This window comes from Muscardinus avellanarius (assembly GCF_963383645.1).
Source record: "Muscardinus avellanarius genome assembly, chromosome: 11".
NCBI lineage: Eukaryota > Metazoa > Chordata > Mammalia > Rodentia > Gliridae > Muscardinus > Muscardinus avellanarius.
The window spans coordinates 107962621-107978467 of record NC_137797.1 but is presented as its reverse complement, the minus strand read 5'-3'; the positions used below and the strand labels follow the sequence as shown (position 1 = coordinate 107978467).

General features: G+C 38.1%; 1 protein-coding gene across 1 annotated transcript in view; it reads right to left on the bottom strand.

The window, feature by feature from the left end:
* The window catches only part of PIK3C2G (phosphatidylinositol-4-phosphate 3-kinase catalytic subunit type 2 gamma), a gene marked incomplete at both ends in the record, with an annotated part of 285908 nt that overhangs the window by 206775 nt on the left and 63286 nt on the right, over positions 1 to 15847 (bottom strand). The window contains 3 exons of the mRNA XM_080705040.1: positions 1010 to 1124; positions 7333 to 7464; positions 13853 to 13975. Of these exons, the coding sequence (XP_080561166.1) occupies positions 1010 to 1124; positions 7333 to 7464; positions 13853 to 13975 (370 nt within the window). The remainder of the gene's footprint in view (positions 1 to 1009; positions 1125 to 7332; positions 7465 to 13852; positions 13976 to 15847) is intronic.

The window sequence follows — 15847 nt, the reverse complement described above, 5'->3', positions numbered from 1 at the left end:
TTTCCAACAATTTTCTGTGTCTCTTTCTAAACCTTATTACCAACACCCTAACCCCAATCCTGTGAGTTTAAGCCCCGCCACTACTAGCTTCCTCTAGAAAGCAGTGATCTGTAACTGAGAGCAATTTTTACCAGAGCATATTTAACAGTATCTGGAAACATTTTTAACTGTCAGAATTGGGGAGGGGCTGCTGGAGCTCAGGGATGTTATCAACATCTCATGATGCATAGGGACAGGTCAGCTTCCCACTACAAAGAACTATCCAGTCCAAGATGGTGCTGATGTTGAGAAACTCTATTCCAGAGGCACCACCCAGGTAGCAGCTCCTAGTTTCTGCTGGAAAGAAAGTTCGTAATCCCTGCCTTTTCATAGGTGAGAGAATCCTTGCTTCTGCGATCTAACCAACACAATGGACTATTGTCATGAAACGAGGAAAAATCAGCAGCAAGGACCAAATCCTGGAGTCACTGACCACCTTTTATTCATGGTTACAAATTGCTGAAAGTAGGAAGGCCATCAGGAAGAAAATGAAAGTATAATAATAATAAATGGATTATGTTTGCAATTTCTCTCCCACTACTCGGTCGAATTGCTAGTCATTTAGGAAAGGCACAATAGAGGAGATTATAAAGGACCTGGATGAAGTGCAGAGGCGAGGTGAACTACCATGTTCATTACACATACCAAAGCCTGTTTTCAGACAGTGTAAGGAAAAGTGCATGTCCAAAACGAGCATATTGATGGCAGCACTCTACCGCTCCCCCTCGTGATCTCGTCTGATGGAGAAATGGCTTGAAATTGCTCTTATATAAGCCGGAGAAAAGTGCTTTGAGAGTACTGAATATAAAATAAAAGCGGTAGAAATTTCAGGAATCCCAGCAGGCCAGAGGAAGAGAAACTATTAAAAATGTGTGATCCTGGGAGAAATTGTTTCTGTAATTGACCAATAAACGACTGATCAACCAGTGTACTGGCTGCGTGGACTTTAATCTCATAGCTTGGCACATACCTGCAGGGTCACCAGGGATGGCTGGCTTCTATCCCATACTCCTGGGGCTATGAGTTCCAAGGGCGGCTCACTCTGCAGTGTCACACTGAAGAGCAGAGACCCATGAATGGATTTTCTGCAAAAAGATAGCACACAGTTAGACAGAAGTCACTCCAGGAGTGAGGCTCTCAGTATCTGTACCTGTTTTCTTCTGGAATATAGATATAATCAGCAATTTTTGTGGCTTTATTCGGTAGCTAGAGGATGAATATAATATTCCTCAAGCCCGGATGCCAGTTCATAGTTCATTTCTATTATACCACATGCATAGATATTTTCATAGATACCTACATTTATTTTTCCACATGAGAAAATTGTTTCTATAAATGTTTATAACAGATATTATTTATTCACAATTGCCAATGATGACGACTGCAAGGTGAGGTTAAGAATCTCAGATTTATATTTGTGGATTAAAATTGTCCTAACTTGAATAAAGATGTTAACTCTTTCAGGTATTTTTTTTTTCTCCATGAAACAACTAGATTCCCTGGGCATTTGGAGCTATGATTTCTAAATTTACAAAAAGAGAAGATTTAAATTACCATAGCATATGATCTTCAGAATCAAAATAGTCGTGGAACTTCGCAGAGGAAATGTTCTTTCACACAAAAATAGATTATTCACATTCTGGATATTTAAACATTGGTTGTAAATTACCATAGTAAATGAGAATGCATGCAAAAAAGGTATTAAGCAGGGAAGAATTGAGGGATGCTTTTAACAGCTTAACATCCATATCCACAGATCTTTATACAAATTTTAAAAAGGAAGCCATACCTGGCTGTGTATATGAATCAGAATATTGGCAAAATATTCTAGTGTTCACCAAGAACAGCATTTTATTTTAATGTGCCACATTGAAAATGTAGAACTAAAGTTAACAAAATTAAAGTTTATAGAGAACTTTAAAGCAAGTTATTAAGAGCAGCCTGTACTTCCTTCTTGCTATTTAACAGATATGTGAAACATGAAGAAAAGTTCAATTAAATAAAGCTTTTTATAAAAATCTTTAGCTTTCTAAACCCTGCCTTCTGTATTAGTTCCCTATTCAAAAATATGGTCAGAAAGTATCTTCCCAAGGGAATATAATTTGCCAAAATCACTGGGAAAAATTTTTATATGACCTTAGAATATTCTTCTGGAAGGATGAGTTTTCAATCTTATATCTTTTTGTTTTATTCTCATTTGAAAAAATAAGGTTTGGCATAAAAATACCAGAAGATGAGTGTTCAGATGATAAAATTAGTTTAATAGGAACAAAATTAAGAACATCATTAATGTGATTTTCCCTTTTATTTTTAGCAATATATGACCTTCACCCCAAATGTTCTGAAGCATCCATCTGCCTGGGAAGAGATGTTGGTTGACCTTAGACAGGATGTAAGAGGTGGAGGAAGTCAAAGGAGCACATATAACACCAAATTTGGAGACCTCATGATGGAGATAAAGGGACTCTGATAATGGAGTCTGACTGGATCATCCAGCTGGACTCGACCAGAAGTTGTGTGTAAACCTCAGACAGATGTATGCTGCCTATGAGAGCTCAAGCCACCTAGAAAGTACCAGTAAATCCTCTCTATGGCTGAATCACTAGCTAGACTAGCAGTAGGCATCACCTGTAACAACATTCGCCAGCCTAATACCTGGCTTTGACTTAGATATCAGAAGTCATCAGACCGAAGCATCTATTTTTTCCCCTTTCTTTTCTACTCCTGTGTATCTTTTTACCTCAGAAAGAATATCAGAGTGTAAGAAAGCTATCTGAGGAACATTTTTGTTAATCCCAAAGAGACTGCATACTTCCAAGAGCACTACTAAAATTCTGAACCAATAATACCTCATCGTAGACAGAAAGTGTGTTTCTACTCATTACTTAGAGGGTTTTTAGCTCAGGAAGGAGAGTGGGATATAGTATCTGCATGGTTTTATGCACACCTGAGTTGCAGAATGTGTGCTATTTGTGGTCTTACTCTATTTATGCGTCTTGGTCACGCTTTATGCTGAATATCTGAGTGACCTAAGCTGTTTCCTACACAGAAAGAATCTGCTGTTACTGTCTTTAGATAATTAGTGTCTGGATCACAGTCACTTTGGCCCTTAACCCTGAGGCGCACAGTCAGGGCACTTGATATGGGGGTGTGTTTGGGGAGATGCATCAGGAAACAGGGCACAGGGCACTTCTAGCTCCCCAATACAAACTGATACAATATGCACTTTAGAGCACCCTAGTGGAGAGAAATGAGTATTTGGCACCATCTTTAAGGAGTCCATTTGTTCCCTATCAGCTACTTTGCCTTCCAGTAGTAAACTGTGCTTAATCACCTTTTTATACATTGAAAGCTTGCTTTCTGTAGACATTTTATAAATGAAAAATATAAAGATGATGATTAGTACAATTAAGATATGTAGAGAATTAAAACTAAGATGTTGGTGGTCTGGGAAAGAGAATGAAAATGGAAACTTTTTAACACTAGGCAAATGGGGAACACCAATTTATTATTATGATGATTATGATTATTACTATCATTATTATTATTTTTATTACTGTAAAATTCATGGAGTTTCTTGGACAATCTTCATGGTTTTCCTAAGTTTTCATATAGGTTGGGGTTCTACTGGTAGTTGATTACGGAAGATGGTGGTTATGCTGGATTATAGGACTGCAAACTTTCCCCAGAAAAAAACAAATATGAGCTCTTCAGCTATATGATACTTTGAGATATTTGGATATGCCTTTAGAAAAAGGACTAGCCAGCTATCCATAACATTTACAAGTATTTGTTTGGCAATGTCTCTAAGGATGTTTTAGACTTAAATATTTGACATATTTATTGACTAGAAAACCATAATTCAAAGGGAATAGAGCACGAATTATTTAGCTATAGTATTCTATGCATGTATTAGTGGCATTGTGAGACTCTAGACTAGACAAGAAGTGGAACCTGAGTATCTGATGTTTTGGAATTATTTGGGACACAAATAGGTTTCATGCCCAAGAGCAAAACCCAGGCAAAGCTGAGGCAGGAGTCCCTGTAGGTGGTAAGATTTTCCCAAAGTGTTCACTTGTAGGGTATGGAGCCCACGAGCAGGAAACTTTGAGGTCCTAAAACCTGTGAAGAGAAGTCCAATCTGCATCCTGGCTTCTTTTTAGCCACCCTTTACCATGAATCTCTTCATCTGTAAATGAATATTTTGATTGAGTTCTAAGGGTCTTTCTTAGACCAGAAGGAAGGTCAATAAGAAATTAAAAAGGACAATTTTTGTTATTTAATTTAAAAATATATTATATGTATACAAAAATATATATAATATTTTATATAATCATACATATATATGTAAGGACACGATACCGTATGGTCAGGGTGAGCAACTCAGGAAACTGTCTAAACTATCAGACTATTTTGGGATTAAGACTTATTGTAGCCTTTTTTTTTTTTTTGAGATTCTGAAAAAGATTCAAATTTTCCAGGCATTCACTAACCTTGGTAGCTTTGCAATGATTAATTCTCAGGCAAAACTACTGGCCAATAAATTAGAACCCTCAGGGAGGTCTGAGCCTTAGATTTACTTTTTAAGATTCATTCCCAGAAAATTTTATTATTCATTCAGGGTGGAGAATCTGTGTGTTGAAGTGGTTTGCCACAACTTATAAATGCTAAGTAACTACTACAATACTTGTGAACTTAAATTTGGAATTGAGCTCCGAGAAATTGCTGAGCTGAGGATAATAGCTTTGCGCTGCAATGTGGAAACACTTTGAATGTAGATGCGGTGCACGTCTTGTCTACAAAAAGGAAGATCATAAAGTTTTGTTGGCCAGGGTTTCCTTTGTACTTGAGTTATTTTTCTTTTGAAAACTGGGGGTGAGCTTGCATGCTTGAAAATATAAAATTTTATTTTTATTTTTAAATACTATCGATGCATCTGCGACAGATGGATCTGAATTTAATTGCTATTGGTTCTTTGGAAACCCACTTCTGGAAATCATGAAGAAACAGGAAACCTTTAAGAAGCTTATTTTTAGATTCCATGTATGTCGGAAAAATAAAAATAACGATCTAAGTGCTCGTTACAACTGCACATGGCTAGCGTGGGCAATTCAAAATGTAATAAAGATTCAACATCACATGCTTATGAAAAGGGCTCATTTGATGCTCAGGAATGAAATTAAGACACCATGTTGCTGTCATCGGGAAAGATCTGGATCAAATAATTTGGATCAGATTATCCGTAACTTGAAACAATAAGCAAAGTGGGAGCCATAGCCCTCCCTAGACTTCCACCATGATGATTTCTGATGTCTCGAAATATCTGGATTTCTCATGAGACACAGTCTGATTTTTCATGAGATATTTCATGAGATACAGTCTGTTGGAGATATATTCAAATATACTTATTAAAGTACTCTTTGAAGTCAGTTGTGTTTTCTGACATGTTTAACACTTTTCCTTACAAGATTGTCCCAGAGAGTGTCCCTCACAGATATCCACCTTCCATGACTGCCCACCCGTGAGAAGTTTACCACTGGAAAGCAACATTTAACACAACAGCATAGAGAAAATACTTTCACAATCATAGCTGGTTTAAAACAAGCTTTGACGATTACTTTTAAAGACTTGTATAGCTAATACTTATTTATTGGTATATGTAAATTAGTATGTTAGATAATGGGAGAAAATAAAATGCATTGCACATTTATTTCAGTGAATAGCTAGGAATATGATTCTAGAAAAATTCTGGCTTTTAAAAATACTACAAATGAAATGTTAAAGAAACTCATGAGAGGGAAGAACACCTGTACATCTTCTCCTGGCGAGAAAGTAATGAATTCTTAGCACACAGATCAGATTTTTGAAAGGTCTTCTAACAGCAGTGGATATTCCTTTTAAGGGCAAACTGTTTCTTATAGACTTTTGAAATGGTATTTCATTCTAAACCACCTATAGGGATTGATTTTTTCCACTTCAATTTAGTCAACAAACCTATATTGATTGCCTATTTATATAAGGTTTTATGTTAAATAATAAAGATTAGAGAGATAAATGTATGCCCTATCTTGGGAAAAAATCATGTGAAATTAGAGCAAAGCACAAAAAAGTAATAGAGCAACACACACACACACATGCGTGTGCACACACATACACACACACCGGATCATATTTAATCCAATGAAGGGAATTGTGAAGATTTATCATGGTTTGATGATACTCTGCTTCTACTAGTTAGGTGGCTTGGGAATCTAGTCATGATAATAATAATTTAATGATAATTTATTTTCATTGGCTAGTCTTTGGAAATAAAAACTGATGAAGAATTTTCTTAACATTTTTGTTGCCAGATCTTTTTGAAACATAAGGATAGAATCATACTTTATAGCAATTTTAACGTAACAATATAGATTCTAGTGTTCTGAAGATTCTGAATTTCATCATTTGATTCTAAACCAAGTCTTTCTACGTGGAAATAAGTAAGCTGTTTTTGAAATATTTTTCTCTTAATAGCACAGATAAGCATACATAGAATTTATCAACTATTCTAAGTATTAACTGTTCCTAAATTTTGCAATGGTCATTAGTTCTCAGAGAATATATGAACTCATAGTTGGCTTGCTTTTGTGGAAAACTCATGTTTAAGTAACCAAATATTTCTTCTTGAAAATAAAATGTCAGTTAGCCAGTCATATCGCATACTTTAGTTGGAATTTCATGACTTACAGGGTTTTTTTTTTTTTCTGAATGAAAATATTAATCCAAATAATTTTACTTTTGCGGGTCTGGAGATGGAACCCAGGGAAATTTGACCTCCAAGCTACACCCCCTGCCCTATTTTTTATTCTTTATTTTGAAACAGGGTCTCATTAAGTTGCGGAGGGCCTCACTAAGTAGCTGAGGCTGTCCGAGAACCGCGATCCTCCAGTCTCAGCCTCCTGAATGCTGGGATTACAAGTGTGCGCCACCACGCCCAGCTGATTAATCCAAATAATTTTAAATTATGAGCTCCAGAGAAACTGGCTGGTCAGAGAGTAATCAAGATTGGTCATGCCAATACCTTTTCATTGTAAATGACCCAGTGGACAAGCTGAACATGAGGCCTGCTTTTAAAGCCTATTCTACTTTTATGCATTTCAGTTCTGCTTTTAATGCTTATGATTTATATTGATCTACCTTGTTTTAGAACCACATGTCTTCATGAATTTGCCATCATGTCACATACTGAAAAATATTTAGTTACAAGAAAGTCTTACTGAAATGATATCATTATTATACAAAGGACATCCTTACTCATTTGGAAACAGTGGAATGGAGGTCCAGGCCAGTAAATTTGAGTTGTTGGTTTCGTGGCCAATCCCAAACAGCTTTATAGTGAGCATGGATTCCCTTGGAAGTGATTTTACTTCGAGAGGAAAATTGATCCTAAAAGTAAAAGAAAAAAATGAACATGAGCTAGCCAATTAAAATGATATTTTTGTAAATACTTTCTCATAGTAGAATGATCTGGGACAGAATTATTTAACTATTCAAATTGAGATAACCTCTTAAATCTTCTTAATTCTATAAAAAATGAAATATACACATGGTAAGGCAATGAGACTCGTTCAATAAATGAGAATTATACTCCTCTTTGGTGTTCAGGTTTACTTAAAAAAATAATAACTTGAGAATTTACCCTGAAGTTATTGGAAACCCAGGGGAAAGAATGAACAGAGTTGTCTTAGAGATTTTAAAGTAGAAAATGATTTAAAATGGGTTCTAAAGAGTAAGTTGGGCTGTGCATAATGAGATGGAGATTTGGAAAAGAATATTCAAGAAAGGGAAAAGTGCAGAGGGAAGAGCACGTCTTCATAAAAAGATTTGGTACATCTGAGATATGGTGAGTAGGTAGGTCCCTGTGGATAAAACAAGCTGACAGGAGATGTAGTGAAGGATACCATCAGAAAGACAGGCTGTTTGTCAGAATGCTTAAGAACTCTGTGGTCCAGGCAAAGAAATGCAAGCTTTTCCTTAAGGGCAAAAGCAAATACTTGAAAGAGCCAGAAGTATAGACAGTTGTTTATCATGTTAAATTTGGACTCTCCTGGTACTGAGGATGTCCAGGAATTTGAAGGATGATGTACATACCATTCTCGAATACATGTGGGCCAGAGTGCTTCAAGCTCAGATCCTGCATGGATTGTAGACACTGGCAAAACCCCAAAGTGGCTAAGGACAAACAGCTTTGATAGACACTTGTGATGGGGGTGTGAGCCCCTGCCTTGTGGGCAAGGTGACAGGTTGCTTTTGTGTCTTTCTGGGGTCATCTTGGTTGTATAGATATGATAGGGTTCTTTAGCAGGGCCCTCAAGGAAAGTGTGGTGCTTGGGGAAGAGTTATTTATGACATAATGAAATGAAAGAAATATCTTTCAAGAGGCTGAGGCAGGAGAATGTTTATAGAGGATGAAGGTGCTGGGGAGCAATGGTGAAACCGGAACAAACATTGGCCCAAGATGGGACAAATCAGAAGAACAGAATCACCATGAAATGAGAGGTGGCGGGAAAGTAACTAAAGAGCCACGGAGCAGCTCGTCTTGGCCAATACCCAGTGGCGACAGCTGACAGGGGTGTGCACAGACCCCACTGGCCTTGCAGTTCCTTACTGGACTTGGTGTGGATTTGCCTAAGGAAAAGTGATTATTAGAGGGATAATGATGGCCACGGCCTTGGTCCAGTTATAAGGTGTGATGGAGGTTTACCCTGAGGATGGCTTAGGTAGTATGACCATCTTCTCACACAGGGGTTGGCTTCAAATCTGGGTTCTGGGGAGCAGTCCTTAATCAGGTTTTAAATAAAATATCAGTGATGATTATTTTTTTTAGTGTTTGAGTGTCATACAGACTTGGGGGTAAGAGAAAGTTAATTCAGCCCAGTGACCAGAATTAATTTTGAGGAAGCACACGTTTCTCTGTTCAGCAGGCTGCTCCCTGAGATGAATCGGTTAAGAAGCAGGATGATAATATAGCTGCTAAAGGGAAGACAGACAGGAGCGATGTTGCGCAGGTAAAGTGGATAGCTGATGGTTTCCTGGCAGCACAGTAGTACAACAGCACAACAGAGAATTAATGGAGAATTGCAGTTTCCAGATTAGGAAATGACAGATAATTTTAACTGAGAGAAAATAAAGAAAGAGGAAATTGGGGCAGAAGTAATGGGTTAAACATAGGGCATGGTTTGATTAGTAAAAATAATTGTGAAATGTCTGTGTAGAAGTTGTGTGTGTGAGGATGAGTCTGAGTTTTGGGTTTGTATACATATATGTTTAAAAATTGGCTCTCTTGACTAATGAGATGCTCCCCCCCCATAAGCAGTGCGTTCATTTAACCTCTGTAAACCTTATTTTTCTTATTTATAACATAAAAACACTATTTAATAACACAATATGTGACACATGGTGGTAGGCTGTATAAAAGCACTATCCCCATTTATTAAATCAGCAACGTAATAGCTTGTATTAGCCATTGTGCACTTAAGACTTAGATTTATAAAAAATGTTTTCCTTTGTAGGTGGACGGAATGCTGTTCTTGCTAAAGGTAAGAGGGGAAAATAAGTAAAATGCAGTGAGAAACTTTTCTTTTTAAAGATTGGCAAAATTTAGATTTATTAAAATATTAAAATGTTACACGTTCAGGTATCTAAAACTAAGTCCTCTCTTAAATATGTAATACTCATCCTTGATAACGTGTATATATTTCTTAGTTTAGAAGAAGCTCTGAAATTTAACATAAAAGAAAAAGTCATTTCTTGAATGTTCTTTCTTTACATATAATTCATTTTTCATTAGATTTTCATATCTATGTGCTAGGATAGAAGCTATAATTTCACTTTATTTCTCATATAATCTAGAATGTTCTTTTCCCCCTATTAAATTTCCTTCTTCATGTAAAACATCACTTGTTAGTGAACCTTTCCGATTAGGAATGACAAAAATCAGGTAAGTTATAGTTGCTAGTTACTCTCATTCTCCATTCTTTTAATTTATTAAGGAAAATAAATTTTTCTGTGGAAAAACTGCATGATTTCCAAAGGGTGTTTTATTCATTTTTGACTGCACATAAATTTTTAAAGCCAGAATGATGTCATATACATTGGAAAATATTTATTTAAATTTCTGATTGGCTTCTTAAAATTCAAGGGCTGAAACTTTTAGACAAGAAAGGAAGAAGAGTATTCTAGGAGACAATTCAGTAAGTAGAGTGAGATTGCTTTTTATCCAAGGAACAGATGCGGACCGTCGGTGTCAATCATGTGTTTGCTCTACTACATAATTTAGAAATGAGTAAACACAATTTTTTTCTTAAAATATTTTTCTTATATATATGACATAGTTTCCTTAAAACCAGAGTAGGTTGTTGGTAGTGAAAATGGGAGCCATCTCACATTGTTTAGAATTCTCCTATTAATCCGATACAAACAAGAACCCTAAGCACTAGACCACTGTGAAGACTTAGACTTTTGTCCAAGTGAGACAGGACAGGAAGCCAGTCAGGGAGTCTAAACAGAAGAATGACATAAACTGACTTGCCTGGTAGTGCACTAGAAAGGAACAAGAGAGGCAGAAGACCATTGAAAGGTTATGTGGTGCAACATTTGGGAGAGACAAATGGCCATGTAGACGAGTGGAGGCAAAGGAGAGCAGAATTATGGATCCGTTTTGATGAGCGAACCAGTAGGATTCCATGCACATGGGGTCTGAGAGAGGAGATCCAGGCTAAAGATTTTTACTTAAACAATCGGAAGTAGAACTGATTATCCATGATGAAGACCCGTGAGTGGGGAACAGTCTGGAACGTAAGGCTAGGAATGTCATCTTAGACACATTGGGTATAGAAGCTCGGGGTTTGTGCCCATTATCTGGGCTGGTGGTGGAGATTTGGGCGCTTGGCATGGTACTTAAACTTATGTGACCACAAGAGGAAAGGAAGGGAGTAAGACAGATGCCAAGAAGAGAGTAAAGTGCTATGATCACAGTGTCTGGGAGGAGAGAGAGGTGGAGAAGGAAGGGCAAGTGAGGCTGGAGGGAGCGAATCTCCAGGTGGGGCATGAGGACACCACTGTGTTTGGGTCATGGTTGGGGATGAGAAGAAAACATTGGGCTTAGCCACACAGTGACTAGTGACCCTGACGGACAGCTTCAATGGAGCAGAAATACAAAACCTGACTGGAGTATGGTGTACAGCAGAAGGGAAAGTCTGGAGAAGGTGGTATTCTGGAAGGTTTTGCTATGAAGCAGAAGAGCATAATAGCCATGATGGCTGCTGGCAGGAGAATGGGGTGGGCAGAGGTTGTTTTTATGATTTTGTTTTTAACATAAAATGTGAGGACTACAATGAGCTATATATACTTTCCCTAAGGTTCCGCATGCTAAGCATATTGGGATGCTTAACAAAATGCCAGCCAACTGGGTCTGAATTCTTGGGGCTCCTATTCACTAATTGTGGTACTTGAGACATTTTCATTAAACTTCAGAAACATCAGTTTTCAGGTCTTCTGTAAAATGCCAATGCCTGCTTCATAGACATCAGGCAATGTTTTGTTTTGTTTTTTTCTTTTTTTGTGGTACTGGGGGCAGAACCCAGGGGCCTTCTACCTCTGGGCTATCCTCCCAGACCTATTTTATATTTTATTTGGAAACAGGGTCTCACTAAGTTTCTGAGAGCCTCACTAAGTAGCTGAGGCTGGCTTCGAACCTGTGTGATCTTCCTGTCTCAGCCTCCCAGGTACTGGGATTACAAGTGTGCGCCACCACGCCCGGCTCAGACAATGTGCTTTGAAGATGTATTGTGATGATCGGAATACAAAAAGGTGGTCTAAATATACGTCAGGCATTGTTAGACAACACATTTTTGTCCTTAGATTTAGAGTATAACAATAAAATCTACTTAAAATTATAGTGTCATGAGTACCTGCTAAGGAAATACATAAAGAATGCTACAAGTACCTACAAAAAAGTAAGTAACTAGGGGGAACAAAATGGTTTTTCATAGAAAAAATACCACAATATACTTAAATAAAGAAGAGAAAAATGTATCTAAATTTTTTTCAAAGCATTTCAATGTATTTTGGGATTTTTTTGTGAAATTAACTTTAGAAATATTTTTTCTGTTAATTTGTCTACATTATGGCATAAATCTATGTGTTGAAAATGAATCTTAGTTTTTAAAATATCCAGGGCTTTTTTTTTTTTTGGTTGTCAGGAGAATAATTTTGGTGATTAGTCTAGTTAATTGCAGTTTTAAGGAGTCATTTGTTACACACAACTTAATAATTTGCCCAGTAATACCTATTATACTTTTTTGCTGTCTTTAGCTGTTGAAGGCTAATTAAAAACATTTTAAATAATCTTTGCATCAGTTGTCAAAAGTAGACAGAAATACAGATAAACACAGGCAAGAGGTCCCACTGGGAGAAGTTTAGAGTTCAAGACAGCGTCTCCATTTGATGTGGTGGCAGCAGAGAAGGTGAGACATGCTATCTCACGCCTGCCTCTGCTTCCTGGACATTCTGACACATGTCCTTCCATGGGAAGACACCATGTGGGGGTCAAACTCCCTTCTAAGAAAGCCAGACCTTTTGTAGGAGCTCAGCGAGAATGGATGGGGAATTGCCTTCTACCTGAGATGGAAGACTGCTGACCTCAGTGAAGCAGCAGAGACAGGGAAGGATGACCAAGAGAACACAGTCGTGCAAAAGTGTGTCACACAATGCCAAGACATGCAGCAGCCACCTTGAAAGGGCCGGGGGCAGGTCTAGGAGCTCCAGACTGTCCAGTAAAGAAAGGGCTTGAATGGGGGAACAGGAGGAGGGGAGAAGGAGGGCAGGGAGCTTCTCAGGAAGGCACTCTGCTTCTGCATTTAATAAGAAGATAGGAAGCCGGGCATTGTGGTGCACACTGGGGAGGCTGAGACAGGAGGATTGTGGTTCACAGACAGCTTCAGCTACTTAGTGAGTCCTTTGCAACTCAGTGAGAGCCTTTTCAAAATAAAGAATAAAAAATAGACTGGGGGTATAGCCGGGAGGTAGAATGCCCCTGGGTTCCATCCCTAGTACCATAAAAAATACTAAAAACAAGGCAAATAATAGGAGCTGCTCATTCTTATTTTTTATTTTTATTTTTGGTGGTATTGGGGTTCCTGAAAACCCTTCTACCTCCGGGCTACACTCCCAGATTTATTTTATATTTTTATTTGGAAGCAGGGTCTCCTAAGCCAGCGAGGCTGGCTTCGAACCTGTGGGATCCTCCTGTTTCTGCCTCCCAAGCGTGCAGATTACAAGCGTGCTCCACCACGCCCTACAGGAGCTGCTCGTTCTAAGTTAGGCACACATTTACATAACACCTAAATGTTTATTATAAAAACAGTCTTGATTATTTAAACAAATTTGCGCTTGGCTTGTGTGAGAACACGGAGGCCACATAGATTACGAGGTGATTTTTTTTGTTACACGTAGATTTCTCTCACCCCCGACTCCAACATGAATATTCCTGATGTCCAGAGCGTGTGAATGATTAATACCTAATCTCCTTTTTCCAATTTCCCTTTCTTCTCGGTTCAATAATGAGGATCAGACACTTGTTTAAGTTTCTAAATGGACTTTTAATCTGTTGAATTTCCAGTCAGTTATCTATTAACACTGGCATATTTACCACAGCACTGAATCAAATCAACTGACATCTATTTTTTAAAATCACTCTCTTTTCTTAAAAATGGGGGACAAAAGTTGACTCTTATTAGCTAAACAATTCGGCTAGAATAAAGATTAAACTTACGTTTCGTTCCAGTTGACCAAGGGAAAAAATAGTTTTTGGACGGGAATATTTCTGCAGGTTCTCACTTGGCACAGCTTCTTTCCAGCATATGTAAGCCAGCAGGAAAACGAAAATGCTTTATAGCTGAAAAAGAAACGACATCGATTCAATAGGCCGAATGCTTTAAAGGAAATAGCTTTCTAAACGGGTCAATTATTTTTATAGTCAAAAGTCCAACGATCAAGTGAGGTTTGCTTGTATAAAGCATGCTTTACAAAGTGCTTGAAGGATTTATGTTGAGAACATCAACAAGACTGCAGATCAGGAAGCCCCAAGACCTCCCTTCCCCTGCGGCGACACCAATTCAAAAGTACACCGACCATTTCCCTTTGTGAGAAACCCAAAATTCAGTATCGAGGCTGCTATGCTCAGGAGTCCCTCCCCTGAAAAGTGGGTGTCACTGAAGGAAAACCAACTCCTGGCTTTCCTTTGGAGGTAGAAAGATAAGACTGGAACTCACATCTAACATCCGACTTTGCTGGGGCAGGGGGGCCAGGGGGATGGTTCCTGCCTTGACCGTATCAGCTTGGTGGCAGGAAGGGGTGCAGGTTGGGGCTGCTGAGAACAGAGACAAGGCTTTGAAGTAGCACATCTTCATGAGCTCCCCAACTCAACACAGAGAGATTGGGAAAGACGCCCAGCTCTCACAGAGGACTTGGGGAGGGAGAGTTTCTTGCATGAACTTTTAAGAGTACATATTTGAATGTAATAAAAATATGTTCATCTATATTTATTTTCCAACAGATGTCTAACAGTTGTGTTGCAGGAAATGGGTGAGATGGATAGTATATAGGTTATTTGAAAGTTGTTTACATTTGCTTTATGATCTAATTTTGGTCATTTATAAATGTTCTACTTACGTTTAAAAATAATTTGTGGGTGAGATCTTTAGTCTATAGATTATTTGAAAGTTTTTTGCTTTATGACCTAATTTTGATCACTTAGAAATGTTTTATTTATGTTTGAAAATAATTTGTATCTCCACATTATCTTCTGTAGGTTCAATATGTATTTATTGGAGCAAACTTGTTACTTTTCCTGGCTCAGTCTTCTGTATTTTGTCCCACTTGTCTCATTATTCTATTCTGATATCATTCCCATCAATTCCTCCTTGTATTTCGGCCAATATTTTTACTTTGCTACATTTTTCTGAGTGAACTGAATATATATATATTCTTTTTACCATGGAGAGCCTTTATATCAAATAATATTTCTGATTCAGAATCTGCTGTGTTGGTGTACACACCCATGTTTGGTTGATGTATTGCCAGCTACTGTACCTGTCTCCCACTCGTTCTTGAACATGGTGGTAAGACGAGCCAAGATTATTATAATCTTGGACCTTAGTAACATGAGTAAAAGAGTAACAGACACAGACTATACACACATGACATGCCTTTGGTTGGGAAAGGAGACTCAGCAAGGGGGAAGGGTAAGAGTCAAATCTTCTCCAAAAAGAAGGTGCCGTCTCAGTGAGAAAGTGTTTCTGTTTGCCCATGTGTGCAGAGCCTCTCGTAATTAAAACTGTCAGCTCATTTTTGCATGGGAACACTTCATTACGTAACGTGCACTGCTGCACCCAGTATGAACTTGTGCATAATTATTTCTGGATTCAATTTGCCATGACATGGCATTGCAATTTATGAGTGGTTTAAGGGCCTTTAAAAATAACTTTCACTGACTTTTTAATATAGCTCCGACTCTCAATGTGATTGCGCCTCACTCTTATTACTAACAATCATTTTTACAGTCGTCTGGTTGACCACGCTTCCCCTTTCACTAATTACCTTGGTCATTCATTTAATGCTGGTCCCCAGGTTCCCAAGCCCTAAATATGCCCCTCTCTTCTAATATGTTCTCTGCTCCCAGAGTAGCTTCTGGTATACTTTCCTGCACGGTCATCACTTCTCCAGCATCCAGCTCAGCTGACAGTCCTGTCCTCAGCAAGAACGAGAT